Source organism: Eutrigla gurnardus, assembly GCF_963514095.1.
Source record: "Eutrigla gurnardus genome assembly, chromosome: 19".
NCBI classification, from domain to species: Eukaryota; Metazoa; Chordata; class Actinopteri; order Perciformes; family Triglidae; genus Eutrigla; species Eutrigla gurnardus.
This window is the reverse complement of record NC_139930.1, coordinates 22796478-22811025: the sequence shown is the minus strand read 5'-3', so window position 1 is coordinate 22811025 and position 14548 is coordinate 22796478. Positions and strand designations below refer to the sequence as shown.

The following is a 14548-nucleotide window of genomic DNA, read 5'->3' as shown; positions in this document are numbered from 1 at the left end:
GCCTACTACATACTGCGTTAGTATATACTGTATACTGCGTACTGAATGTGGGATTCAGTATGCTACTTCAGCAGACCGACGCCGTTCACACCGCAGTATGCAGTATGCAAGTTTCCCAGAATGCATTTCGTGGTGACCGGCAGCGGTAGTTGTAAAACAGGCGCAAAGCTGTTTTATTTCCCGCTGTAGCGCTGTTATTATATCACTTTATTAAATTTTAATATTTTTTCATGCGAGAAAGTAACCGTTTTAGATCCCCAATGTGCGGTAAGTTTACCCAAATGACGGCTGTTTAGTAATTTGCCTCGATGTTTTCGGAGAAGTGAAGCTCCGGAAGGAGCGGGTCGTCTCAGAGGCAGCAGCCCGTCTCCAGAGGTGTTCCGCCGGCCAACATGCGTCGTCTTCCCGGGGAGACAGCAAGCCAGTTATCTTAACCGCTGTTTGTAGTGGACAGTATACAGTATAGAGCTGTCTCGGGAGCTCTGCATGTACAGAAATCACCAAATATTAATAAAAAAAAGTTTGAATTAACAGAGTACAGCCTGGATTTCTATTGTACCTATATAGCTTTCGTCACAATAATCAAGTAGCCTATGCACTGTACTTATGTAAACAAATTTAACAAATATAAACGCCGTACTGCTCCGGCTTTTTTTTTTTTTTTTTTTTTGCTCTGGCATTTGTATTCCCCTGGAAACGCTCTCTTGCTCTGTCATTACTCGATTTATCCAGGCTCCAGCGCATTGCATTGTGGGGAAACAGTAGGCAGAGTAGACTGGTCGGATGCATACTGGAAATATTCTCCGAATCAGTACGACATCCGGGAACTTTTCGCATACTGCAGATTTTGCTTTTGTTTGCATACTGCATACTGCATACTACATTTTGGCCAAATCAGTACGTACTAGCAGTATAGTATGCGGTTTCGAATACAGCCAGGCTCTGATCTTGAGAACTGACAGCAGGTGTGCTCTGATTGGTGGACAGGAAGGAGAAATGTAGTGGGAAATGTAGTTTTTGTCAAACATCTTTCACCTAGAAACTCCATTTAAACTTTAAAATGGAGACACATGTCTGTCTATCTCTCTCTGTCTCACTCAGAAGTGATAGCAGGTGCGCTCTGATTGGCCGACAGGAGCAGCCAGTGGGAGTTGTAGTTTTTCAAGCAATACATAGTACCTAGTAGTTCTCAGTACTTGAGTCTCAGAAGTACTCGGTAGTACTTGAGTGACAGCTGAGCTCGGTGACATGTACTGGCAAATACATAGTACCTAGTAGTTCTCAGTACTTGAGTCTCAGTAGTACTCGGTAGTACTCGGTAGTACTTGAGTGACAGCTGAGCTCGGTGACATGTACTGGCAAACAGTTGACAGTTTGCCAGTACATAGTACCTAGTAGTTCTCAGTACTTGAGCATCAGTAGTACTCGGTAGTACAGAGAACTTGAGTGACAGCTGAGCTCGGTGACATGTAGCCTACTGGCAAACAGTTGAGTGCGCTAGTAGTTCTCGGTACTTGAGTCTCAGTAGTACTCGGTAGTACTCTACTTGAGTCTCAGTAGTCTAAAGGCTTGATTATGCTTCCGCGTAGTGATAACGCAACGGCAACGCAACGGCCACGCAGTTGCTTGGAGACAGTGATGGTTCTGCGTTGGGTTTACGTGTCGAAATGCAATTCAAAGCCACACCGGTAAAGGGCGCTATGGTTTTTGTAAAGACTGACCGACCGACTGAGACTCTTGGCGTATATCGTCGTAGCCTCGTTATAGCGTATTTGTTTACTTTCCGGCTTTAAACGTCCACAATTTTTCAGAACTTGGTGTTTTATTTCTTTGTGCAAAAGCAAGAAGGTGCAAACAATAAAACGAGGTGAAAACAATAAAAGTAGCCTTTTAAAAGTTTAAATGGCGGTGTTTATGAGTGGAAACCGGATAGCGGTCTCCAGCGGATGTAGTTAGCGGACCAATCACAGCCAAAGCCGCTGCGTTGGTGTTGCGTTGGCGTTGCGTCGCCTCGACGCGCGTCGAGGATTTTTGGGAGGCACACGTCAGGCCCTTGCGTTGACGTAAGGGGGGTCCGCAAGGACGTAAGGGGTCCGCAAGCTCCCTTGCGTTGTGTCGACGCGGAAGCATAATCCAGCCTTAAGAGTGACAGCTGAGCTCGGTGACATGTATCAAACTCATCAAACTCATCAAATACACAATCCAACAACTCCAAAACGCTTTTGTGGACAAGTTGTGACCTGCACATTCACCACGCTATGTGATAATAATGTAACGTTACGAGACGGAGCCATTTTAGAGGTAAATTCATGCAAAACTGCTGATGCACGTTCCTTTCAGGGACAGTTTTTCAGCAAGCAGTCTCTGTATTTGCCTCTAAAACAACTCCGTCTCGTTTGAAATCTCCAAGAATCTCATCGTAATGTATATACACTCTGGCAGTCGCCCCCGTGGCCCTTTCAAAATTTCCAGCGGGGGAATTTTCTAGTTTATCTATTTTATTTATTTTGATGATGATAATAAGCCTAATTGTGTACTTTCACTTTTACTAATATTGTGAATGCAGCACTATAATGTATCTATATGGACGTTTATGCCATGTCATTTGTTTAAATTACATTTTAAATATCGTTTTACAGACTTCACCTCCACTTCCCCTTTCAGCACGCAACGTGACATTAACTGACGTAATCATGACGTCGTTATTTCCGCATCTCCATGTTGGTGTCGTTAGATACATGAAGATGAAGTTAGCTAGCTAAGCGATTTGTGGAAGCGGCTTTGTCGTCATGGGAAGGGCTTTCTGAAACCGGGGAAGCTTACATTTGAACGTACGCGAATTATATATTTTTCATGGGACAGAAATTGTGAAATTCTTCTTAAAGTTCGGAGAGATGAAGTGACCTTGGTGGCTGTGTGTGTTGTTAGACAGGGTGTTACAGGCTGTAACACCCTTAGTATTAGCTACACTCGCTGTAACTTACAGCGAGTGTAGCTAATACTAACGCTAGTCTCTGTGAGTTAGGTTAGCTGCTAAAATGTAGCTAATGGTAACGCTAGTCTCTGTGAGTTAGGTTAGCTGCTAAAATATAGCTAATGCCAACTAACGCTAGTCTCTGTGCGATGCTAGCTGCTAAAATGTAGCTAATGCTAACGCTAGTCTCTGTGAGTTAGGTTAGTGGCTAAAATGTAGCTAATGCCAACTAACGCTAGTCTCTGTGTGATGCTAGCTGCTAAAATTAAATGTAGCTAATGCTAACGCTAGTCTCTGTGAGTTAGGTTAGTGGCTAAAATGTAGCTAATGCCAACTAACGCTAGTCTCTGTGTGATGCTAGCTGCTAAAATGTAGCAAATGCCAACTAAAGCTGACGCTTGACTCTGAGTTGGGTTAGCTGCCAAAATGTGCCTAATACGAACCAAAGACAATGTTAATTGTTATCCTAACCGCAGTCTTTTACAATCTACAGCAGCGACAAGTTGTTGCAGCGGGATAGCATGTTGTCTCGTAGTCAACGAGACAATATTGGGTGACGTTCTCGTCCTTTGCTTTAAATACAGGTGAGTCTGTGGCCCGAGGTAGCGGGAAGGCACCCTGGGACCATGTTGGCACGCATGTTCAGGCTCCATGGCCTGCTGGTAGCTTCCCATCCGTGGGAGGTTATAGTTGGCACCCTCACTCTCACCGTCTGCCTCGTATCTATGAACAACCTGACAGCCAGCAGCCAGATGTGCAGCTGGAACGAGTGCCCCAAAGTCGAGGAGGTGAGTCTGCCTGACAGGAGCTGGAAGCTGTGCCTGGATGGGGCAGCTCATCCCAAATGTTAATGTGAAAGAGGTGCTCGAGTAGTGTTAACCAAAATACATGTCTGTGCTTATTTTCTTACAGAAAATCCACAGCAGTGACATAATCATCCTCACAATCACACGCTGCATGGCCATCGTTTATATCTATTTTCAGTTCAAGAATCTACGACAACTTGGATCCAAATATATACTGGGTCAGTATGATAGTTGTTTAGCACGGAACTATATGTTTCAAAGCTTTTCTGTGAGAATACCAAACAATATATCAATATCAACATTTCTCTTCCTACAGGTATTGCAGGGTTGTTCACAGTGTTTTCCAGCTTTGTTTTCAGTACAGTGGTCATCCATTTCTTTGGAAAAGAGCTGACAGGTCTTAAGTAAGTGTTCCAAACATATTTATTGTTCAACAGAAAGATTAATACAAATAATTCAGGCTTTCAACATATGGTGGAGGCTGCTAAACCTATGTTGTCTCCTTACTTCAGCTACTGCAATGTCAATAGATGAACAAAACGGATTAATCACAGGGTAGCTGTGGTTTAATAATGATTAACTTCCATTTGGAAATATACCTGGGTGTATACTGCTTTGGGAAGCAAAGGCGTATTTGCAAACAGCAGATTTTGTGATAGGGATATTAATAAATTATAAGTTAATTATTAAACAGTATTGAAGATAAATGTTGTTGTATCAGAGTAGTTTTATGAGGCAGCTACCCCCGGTCTTAACGTTGCTACAGAGGACACTGGCAGTGTCTTTTCAACAATGTAGACAAGCTTCATCCTCCTGGTTGACATTTGTCTCCTTGCCCTGCAGTGAAGCCCTTCCGTTCTTTCTCCTGCTCATTGACCTGTCCAAAGCCTGCACATTAGCCAAATTTGCCCTCAGCTCAAACTCCCAGGTAATGTCACACAGACCTCGTTTTGGATTATCTGTGCATTGATATGATATACTGATACCTGTGTGTTGAATTAGAGGAAGGATGTAGTTGAGGTGTCGTTGACAAGTGCTGTGGCTCTGTATGTTGTGTACAGGAGGAGGTGAGGGAGAACATCTCTCAGGGCATGGCCATCCTGGGCCCCACATTCACCCTAGATGCTCTGGTTGAGTGTCTGGTCATTGGAATTGGCACCATGTCAGGTGAGGAATACTATTGATTTATTTCTCCATAACACTGCCAGGTATGTGTTAAAAACATTTTTAATACTCATGGTGGCGATTTGAGTGGAAAATGAATCATTGCTATTTTCTGTTGTTTTCCAGGTGTGCCTCAATTAGAGATCATGTGTTGTTTTGGCTGTATGTCTGTCCTGGCCAATTACTTTGTCTTCATGACCTTCTTCCCTGCGTGCGTCTCCCTGGTCCTGGAGGTAAGGATGACGTCTAACATTTGGCAGGAACTGAAATAATTTTCCTTGCATCTCTCAGCTACTCTGTCTGTGCTTCTGTGCTCATGCTGGATTATTGTATGTACAGCTGTCTAGGGAAAGTCGAGAGGGCCGTCCAATCTGGCAGCTGAGCCACTTTGCCCGTGTGCTGGCTGAAGAAGAGGACAACAAGCCCAATCCTGTCACCCAGAGGGTTAAAATCATCATGGTTAGAAACTGTATTTACCTGCTACCACAGATGTCAAGAACCACATTTGAAAGTGTGGCACTGCGATTATAACTCAACTGTGTGCAGCAGTTTAAAACGTCATTCAAAAGGTGTCTCTCTTTTAATATAAGAATTATGAACATGTAAACGGTCTAACTTTTTGATGTCCCCCTCAGTCTCTGGGCCTGGCCTTGGTTCATGCTCACACTCGACTAGCAGCTGAGCATCCAGGTCAGAATTCCTCGGTGGAGGGGCCAATAGCTACGAGACTGGATTCTGGTGGTAAGACGTGGCCTCTGAAGCTCACCAGGTAAAAACCTTAAACAAGCAAGATTTCTCATTCCATGAATACATTTGCCTGTTATTGACTCTTGTGCAGTAATGTATTGATGCATGGCGTTTTCCCTCTTCACCTCCAACCAGTATGGACCTGGAACAAGTGATAACTCTCGGTCTTGCCCTGCTCCTGGCTGTGAAGTACGTCTTCTTTGAGCAAACAGAGACAGAGTCTTCCTTGTCCCTCATGAGTCCCATTATCAGCTCTCCTCCAACCCAGAAGCCAAGGGGGGCAGGGGACTGCTGCAGGAGGGACTTCCCACCCCTGAAACCCCAGGCCACCATGAACGGCACCAATCCTGCCCCGCCAGCTTTCTTAGACTCTAAACTTTGCCCTGAGGCTGATACGGCTTTAGGAGAGACGGGTGAGAATAATTATTTGCCCTAGCTTTTTATTCACAGAGGAAAAACAAAAACTGTAATTCCTTTGTTGCTAAGCGTGACTTTTGTCTAACATGATTACTACAACAGAGGAGACTCAGCCTCCAGCATCCCTAGTGGGGAACGGCCACTGTGTTATGGATTCAGGGGATCCTCTTGCTCCATCACCTTGTGTTCCTCAAAGTAGCTGTAATTCAGAGTCCCGGACGCTGGAGGAATGTATGGACATCCTCTCAGATCCTCAGGTAAGCTTCCAGAGGAGATGGGAATCCTTGCAGAAGAGATCTTATGTCCTGTTTTTGTCTGAAGGTTTATGAAATAACTGCTTTGCCCATATTGCTTTCCAGAGAGGGGCCCGTTTTCTCAGCAATAAAGAGGTGATGAACCTGGTAACCTCACGTCATATTCTGAACTACAAACTGGAATCCATCCTGGAGACTCCGGAAAGGGGCGTGGCCATCAGGAGGGATATGCTTTCACCCAAACTGCCTGTTCTCTCTGCGTTGGCCTCTCTGCCTTATAAAGACTATGACTATTCTAAGGTATTTGGGGACTAAATTATGTTTCTGATACATTTAAATAACAATCAAATACCACAATGTTTTTGACCAAATACCTCTATGGACAAGATTGTTGGGTTGACCATGCCATGTTATGATCCAAAATCGAAGACAATGTCTTGTCTCATGGGGACTGAAATGAACAGGAACTTATTGGTGGAAACGTGGCTTAAGTTCTGCAGAAGCTTTGAGTTAATTAAATCACTTTGTGTTGATCCCCTGAAGGTGATGGGCACTTGCTGTGAGAATGTCATTGGCTACATGCCGGTGCCAGTAGGAGTGGCCGGTCCTCTGCTGTTGGATGAGAAGCAGTTTTACATTCCTATGGCGACCACAGAGGGCTGCCTGGTAGCCAGCACCAACAGAGGATGCAGGGCGCTTTCTGTGAGTGACGGATCTCTAGCTGTGTGTTTGTGTATGTGTGTATTAGACCCTCCCGAGTGATACATTTGTTTATTTTACACCGAAGATTGTGCCGTAATCATGGAAAGGAGAGTCACAAATATGCCACGATCGTACTGTTTATAAATAACGTTGCTTTGCAATGTTCCGCCACAACGGTGTCTCTTTTTACAAAACATCCAGGCTTTGTGGAACAATGGAGACGGATATGCCGCCAGAGGCCGTGTGACATGTTTTTGTTGGGTTTTTTCCCAGAACCTGTCTTAAGGACAAATGCTGGTTCAACCGGTTTGCATAAATCAAACCCGGTTTAGGCCTGTACAACGATCTGAATTGGTGAAACCAGATACCAGCCGAACCCTAGTGTGTATGTCACCGCGCTAACCGTTGTCTTTCCTGTTCAGATGAGCGGGGGTTGCTGCAGCAGGATCCTCGCTGACAGAATGACCAGAGGTCCTGTGGTGAGGCTGCCCTCAGCGTGCCGGGCTGCAGAGGTCAAAGTCTGGCTCGAGACCTCGGACGGATTCATCGTGATCAAAGAGGCTTTCGACCAGACCAGCAGGTCAGTGGAAACAGTGTAAATGTTAATAGAATGATTCGAGTTTCCTTTGGTCATCCATTAACTTTTGCTTTTGGTAGGTTTGCTCGTCTCGACAAGCTGCTGGTGGGCTTAGCTGGGAAGAACTTGTATATTCGCTTCCAGTCTCAGACGGGAGACGCCATGGGCATGAACATGCTCTCCAAGGTAACGCCCAAATGTCGGTGCACTTTGAATGCAACTCTTGCTCCAGCCTCTCGTCAGCTCACTCTGTTGCCTTGGTATCTCCAGTGCTCTAACTCATGAAAACTGTCTGTGTACACTGTGTATTGATAGGACGATGTAAGCTTTTATTGGGATAAACCTGTTTGTGGTGAATTTCTATAATTGGGATATTCGTAAATATCGTCATGAGTGACTTGAATAAGCTAATGTTATAATGGTAGAGAAGTGGAAAAATACAGGAAGTGTAATGAAATTTAAAAAAAGGACAATCGTTATGAGACATTTTCATATCGTCCCATGCTTTTCCCAGGGGACTGAGCAAGCTCTGCACAGACTCCGCCAGCAGTATCCAGATGTGGAGGTGCTGTCGGTCAGTGGCAACTATTGCACTGACAAGAAGTCTGCTGCCATTAACTGGATCCTGGGTCGGGGGAAGTCTGCTGTGTGTGAGGCCACCATCCCTGCCAGCGTGGTCAGGGAGGTAAAGACAACAAATACCAAACTCAAGTTGCAACACTCTAAAACCAGTCCTTTATCAGTCAGGGATCAAATCCCCGTTTATTTATTCATTCAATTTACCCAGTAAATTCCTTTCTGTTTGTCATACCATGCGTTTTGTAGAAGAAAATGGGTTACCTTACAATTCTTATTTGGTTTTGGTATAATGTTCCTTTCTCTCTAAACATCAAATGTCCTGCTGAGCTGTTTCTATTGAATTTAACCCTTGCCGTCTTGATGAAAAGACTCTTTGATCTTTCCTCTTCCTGAACTGTCGCCGTAATATTTGTCTTTCATACATTGATCAAGGCCCGATGAGTGACCCCTGTAGTGACATCGTCTAGCTCTCCCGAGAACGGTCACACCTTGTAGATATCAACAGATACTCTTCCTCTGCAGAGAGACATGTGTTCATTCAATGCAAACCCACTCATGACACCTTCCCTTTTGTTCTCTCGAATGTTCTGTATAAATCCAACTCCGCCAGGCCATTCAACAGACTGGATCTTCATGGACACACTGTGAATTTCTTTTCTCCACTGTCAGTGATTAAACCTCATTTGAACCAACCACAGAATTAGACCTGAAGAGTTTTCTTCTACAGTTTCTTTTCTAAAATAACCCATTAATGTGTCCGTAGGTGTTGAAAAGCAGCACAGCTTCTCTGGTGGAGCTGAACATCAACAAGAACTTGGTGGGCTCAGCCATGGCTGGCAGTATCGGGGGCTTTAATGCTCATGCTGCCAACATTGTAGCAGCTATCTACATCGCATGCGGACAGGTAATGCATCGCTCAACAAGCCTGTTTAATAAAGAATGTGGTTTTAAAAAAATCCAGTTGGTTCAGAATGACGATTAAAAGATATACAATGTGTTTTGAATGGTCCGTCGATATCTTTGTTGTCATTTCACCGAGTGCTGCTGGCGGTGTCCTCTGTGTGCGCGCCATGTTTTCTCCGTGTGCGTGCATGTGTCAAAAGCATTAATAATAGTTAGTTAGTTAATCATTTCAGCATTTAAATGGTACAGATTTTTTTACTATTCAAATTATATTCGATTCCCGAAGTTAATTCCTTCAACAGCCCTATGACACACATTCCTGGTATAACTCAGTAGTGAATTTAGATGCTTACGCAATCATTGCTTCTTCTTCTAATGTGTGTAAGAAGCCTAAAATGGAATTTCTGAATATTAAAATAACAAATAATTTTGTATTTAAACTACTCATGTCTATATAATTCCTATAGAAATCCATTAGGCACCAGTCCGACTATCTTGCTCCCGACCGGAGTCGTTAATAGCGCATGCTGGATTAACCCGATAAATGAGCAGAACTGATGAAGTTTATTAAGTAGAATGCAAGATAAAAACATTGCTATGCTAATTATGATGATTTCACACACTTGTAATAGGCTAAAATTATGAAATGGCATTTCTTGTTTCAGGACCCCGCTCAGACAGTAGGGAGCTCCAACTGTATCACTCAGATGGAGCCTGCTGGTTCAGAAGGGGAGGACCTGTACATCAGCTGCACTATGCCCTCCATAGAGCTGGGAACTGTGGGAGGAGGCACCAACCTGGCACCACAGCAGGCCTGTCTGCAGGTAATGTCAACTAGGAATTATTTTATCTCACTTTCACTAGAGCTGGATATCGTTAAACTGTGCCAGATTGCTTGTCAGCAAACGATAACCAGAAGTGGCATACCGGTATGTAAAAAATAATCTTTGACTGAAGCGTGAACAACTGCAACTGCAGATTGCATTTAGTGTGTCAGTGATTTGCAGACATGTGACAGTGAGACAGTGTAGAGGTGTGTTTTCATAATTCATAACATCACCCAGAGGTGCTCGGTGAACTTCACTGAGCTGTATTCACTGTGAATAACACAGACACACGGCGACTGGTTTACTACAGCGGTATGAACCCCGAATAACTTTGCTGTGATTTAGTTGTAATAAATAACATAATGATGACTATTTGTGAAAAAGTGTGAAGTCATGGTTTGTTCAGTCCGTCTGCAAGACGATAAGCAAACCATTTGTCTGAATGGAGTGAGATCGATCGGAGGTACGCTATGCTAACAACGAAGCTGCTTTTTAAGACAACTGATGAGGGGTGGACTGGCCATCTGGCATACCAGGACTTAGTCTTCATCAAATCATCATCTATCTATCGGTCTCTAGATGCTCGGCGTCCAAGGTACCAGTTCCAACCAGCCAGGGGAGAACGCCCGTCAGCTGGCCAGAGTGGTTTGTGCCAGCGTGCTGGCAGGGGAGCTCTCCCTGATGGCCGCTCTAGCCGCTGGACACCTCGTCAAGAGCCACATGACCCACAACAGGTTAGATGTTTCACTCATGTTCTTTGTTAACGCGTTCATTTTCCCCGCCGATTGCTGACTTTGTCCTGTTTCCTCGCTGCCAGATCCAAAACAAACCAGCCAGAAACACCTTCGCAAAAGTTAGAGACATGAAAAGTTGGCGACCAAGCTTCAGAGTCGGACTATAACAGACTGAACAGCACCGCTCCAGCAAACGGAGGGAAAGTTTATGGTGAGAAGATTGAATCGTCTCCTAGTGCCAGAAGAAAGGTTCCCGGTGAGAAGATTGAATCGTCTCCGACTGTTGTGGTTCTGCAGGCAGCGCTGTGTGTTGAGGAAGTCCACACCATAAAGACTAATAAGCTGATTACCAGGCCCAACAGGTGCTGAAGACTACGGCTGATGTGTGCTTGCTTTGTGTGCCCCCCCCCCATCTCCCCAAAATACTTTTTCGGTTGAGATGTTATGTCGAAGTAACTTATTTGTGCCATTTGTCCGCGACTGAACATTGCAGTAGTTCGTTTTTGCCGTTGGCACTGATCTTTTTGGATTGGTCAAATCCACCTTGCTGCGAAGTCTTGAACAAGTATCCTGTGTGCCTCTTTCAGAGTCCTATGGCCAAAAGCAAACCGCTTCTCCCATCGGTCATGCATGAAGTGAGAGATGATTTCCTCACATGCCAAAAAGCTGGCTCGAGACAGTGCTTTTACTGCTGTAGGTGACATTTACTCATTTACTCTGTCTGAATGTGTTTGTGTTAAATCAGTGTTTTAAGATATCATTTGCCCAACTCGTCCGGATGTAAGGTGCTGCTGTATACTGTGTATACTGTGGCTGCTGGTTCCTGCCAACAGAGCGTTTGGTCACGTTTGGAGCAGTTGTTACAGGCATGTTGAACGCAGGTTACTTCCTTATGTTCAGATGATTAGGGAAACCGGAAAGTCAAAGCCATATTTACTCATTTAATTAACTTTCATGGGACACTATTATACGTGTTTGTATAGATAACAGTTGGATAATGTATTGGCATGGCGGCAATTCAAGGCATCACGGACTCTGCAGGCTTATTATCCTTTTCTGGAAGCAATGAAGCTCAGACGTGGCCTTACATACAGTTTGTCTTGGAGACGTTGAGCCTTGGCATGTTCTAGATAGAATATTCAATTTAAAGCTATTAATTTAAAAAGATTGCACTGTTTTATTTTTTAAAATGAATTAAACTTTGTTCTCTCTTAATGATATCCCAGTTGTCTTTCTTGTAACAGGAACAAGTGGAAAACCAGAGGATGAACTTTAAAACAGGACAGAAGAAGTGTGATGCTGCAGTATTAGTATCAACATATTATTTATATATAAAAAACATGTGTCTAGTTTGGGTCTCACCCACTTCATTCTGCTACAAATCTATCATCGTATGTGACCCAGGACAAAACATTTGCTGCTGTCCACTGGTGGAAAATATATTTCATTTAGAGGTATCGATGCTTCACTTTGAAAGGTATTTACTGGAAACAGGTAACAGTATATGCAAATATAACATCTAATAAGAATCTTAGAGTTTTTTTCAATTTTTAAACAAAGTTTTCAGCCTGGTGACTTTCAAACACTGAGGGGAGACAGGTTGGTGGAAGGAGAAGAGAGGGAGGGAGACAGGTTGGTGGAAGGAGAAGAGAGGGAGGGAGACAGGTTGGTGGAGGGAGAAGAGAGGGAGGGAGACAGGTTGGTGGAGGGAGAAGAGAGGGAGGGAGACAGGTTGGTGGAGGGAGAAGAGAGGGAGGGAGACAGGTTGGTGGAGGGAGAAGAGAGGGAGGGAGACAGGTTGGTGGTGGGAGAAGAGAGGCAGGGAGACAGGTTGGTGGAGGGAGAAGAGAGGCAGGGAGACAGGTTGGTGGAGAGAGAAGAGAGGCAGGGAGGCATGTTGGTGGAGAGAGAAGAGAGGCAGGGAGACAGGTTGGTGGAGGGAGAAGAGAGGCAGGGAGACAGGTTGGTGGAGGGAGAAGAGAGAGGGGGAGACAGGTTGGTGGAGGGAGAAGAGAGGGAGGGAGACAGGTTGGTGGTGGGAGAAGAGAGGGAGGGAGACAGGTTGGTGGAGGGAGAAGAGAGGGAGGGAGACAGGTTGGTGGAGGGAGAAGAGAGGGAGGGAGACAGGTTGGTGGAGGGAGAAGAGAGGGAGGGAGACAGGTTGGTGGAGGGAGAAGAGAGGCAGGGAGACAGGTTGGTGGTGGGAGAAGAGAGGCAGGGAGACAGGTTGGTGGAGGGAGAAGAGAGGGAGGGAGACAGGTTGGTGGAGGGAGAAGAGAGGCAGGGAGACAGGTTGGTGGTGGGAGAAGAGAGGCAGGGAGACAGGTTGGTGGAGGGAGAAGAGAGGCAGGGAGACAGGTTGGTGGAGAGGGAGGGAGACAGGTTGGTGGAGGGAGAAGAGAGGCAGGGAGACAGGTTGGTGGAGGGAGAAGAGAGGCAGGGAGACAGGTTGGTGGAGGGAGAAGAGAAGCAGGGAGACAGGTTGGTGGAGGGAGAAGAGAGGCAGGGAGACAGGTTGGTGGAGGGAGAAGAGAGGCAGGGAGACAGGTTGGTGGAGGGAGAAGAGAGGCAGGGAGACAGGTTGGTGGAGGGAGAAGAGAGGGAGGGAGACAGGTTGGTGGAGGGAGAAGAGAGGGAGGGAGACAGGTTGGTGGTGGGAGAAGAGAGGCAGGGAGACAGGTTGGTGGAGGGAGAAGACAGGCAGGGAGACAGGTTGGTGGAGGGAGAAGAGAGGCAGGGAGACAGGTTGGTGGTGGGAGAAGAGAGGGAGGGAGACAGGTTGGTGGAGGGAGAAGAGAGGCAGGGAGACAGGTTGGTGGAGGGAGAAGAGAGGCAGGGAGACAGGTTGGTGGAGGGAGAAGAGAGGCAGGGAGACAGGTTGGTGGAGGGAGAAGAGTGGCAGGGAGACAGGTTGGTGGTGGGAGAAGAGAGGCAGGGAGACAGGTTGGTGGTGGGAGAAGAGAGGCACGACGATGGTTCAAAGTGATCCCGCACTGAGCCGGTATTACAGGATGTGAACTGTGTATTTGTTGGTGACGCAGACTGTGGTTTGAGTTTTCATGTGTAAATGCTGTTGTGTTTGCTGTCGTTTCACAATCGGAAAAAAACAAGTAGACTGTTTCTATATTATGGCGTTCTTATTCATGACTTTTTATGGCACAGTATACTTATAGCAATTGTATGGAATATTATATACACACACATAAATATACACACACACACACACAAAACACAAGTTTTCTTTTATTAAGGGGAAAAGAAAATCCATATGTACATTGCCCTATGTGAAAAAGTATTTGCCCCCTAAACCTAATAACTGGTTGGGCCACCCTTAGCAGCAGCAACAGCCATCAAGCGTTTGCGATAACTTGCAATGAGTCTTTGACAGCGCTGTGGAGGAATTTTGGCCCACTCCTCTTTGCACAGTCGTTGTAATTCAACCTTATTGGAGGGTTTTCGAGCATGAACCGCCTTTTTGAGGTCATGCCACAGCATCTCAATAGGATTCAGGTCAGGACTTTGACTAGGCCACTCCAAAGTCTTAATTTTGTTCTTCTTTAGCCATTCAGAGGTGGACTTGCTGGTGTGTTTTGGATCATTATCCTGCTGCAGAACCCAAGTTCGCTTCAGCTTGAGGTCGCGAACAGATGGACGGACATTCTACTTCAGGATTTGTTGGTAGACAGCAGAATTCATGGCTCCATTTATCACAGCAAGTCTTCCAGGCCCTGAAGCAGCAAAACAGCCCCATACCATCACACTACCACCACCATATTTTACTGTTGGTATGATGTTCTTTTTCTGAAAAGTGGTGTTACTTTTACGCCAGATGTATTGGGACACACACCTTCCATAAAGTTCAAC

The 14548-nt window shown here is 45.3% G+C and overlaps 1 protein-coding gene across 1 annotated transcript; it reads left to right on the top strand.

Annotated features, from left to right (window-relative positions):
* The first annotated feature begins 2707 nt into the window (after positions 1–2707).
* Positions 2708–11893, top strand: LOC311029393 (3-hydroxy-3-methylglutaryl-coenzyme A reductase-like). The gene is made up of 20 exons (XM_084034519.1): positions 2708–2831; positions 3559–3762; positions 3887–3998; positions 4097–4184; positions 4624–4708; positions 4842–4947; positions 5071–5177; positions 5284–5403; positions 5580–5713; positions 5827–6104; positions 6211–6365; positions 6468–6662; positions 6906–7064; positions 7487–7644; positions 7722–7827; positions 8156–8326; positions 8984–9124; positions 9789–9947; positions 10530–10684; positions 10768–11893. Exons 2-20 carry the CDS (start codon positions 3601–3603, stop codon positions 10814–10816), a joined length of 2640 nt encoding a protein of 879 aa, XP_083890645.1. The 5' UTR covers positions 2708–2831; positions 3559–3600; the 3' UTR covers positions 10817–11893.
* The last annotated feature ends 2655 nt before the right edge of the window (positions 11894–14548 follow it).

What these genes read in the sequence shown, in the direction of transcription:
- LOC311029393 (XM_084034519.1), top strand. Translation starts at nt 3,601, where the DNA reads ATGTTGGCACGCATGTTCAGGCTCCATGGCCTGCTGGTAGCTTCCCAT. An exon ending in AGTGCCCCAAAGTCGAGGAG is followed by an intron (nt 3,763 to 3,886) that starts GTGAGTCTGCCT and finishes ATTTTCTTACAG; the next exon opens with AAAATCCACAGCAGTGACAT. An exon ending in AAGACTATGACTATTCTAAG is followed by an intron (nt 6,663 to 6,905) that starts GTATTTGGGGAC and finishes GATCCCCTGAAG; the next exon opens with GTGATGGGCACTTGCTGTGA.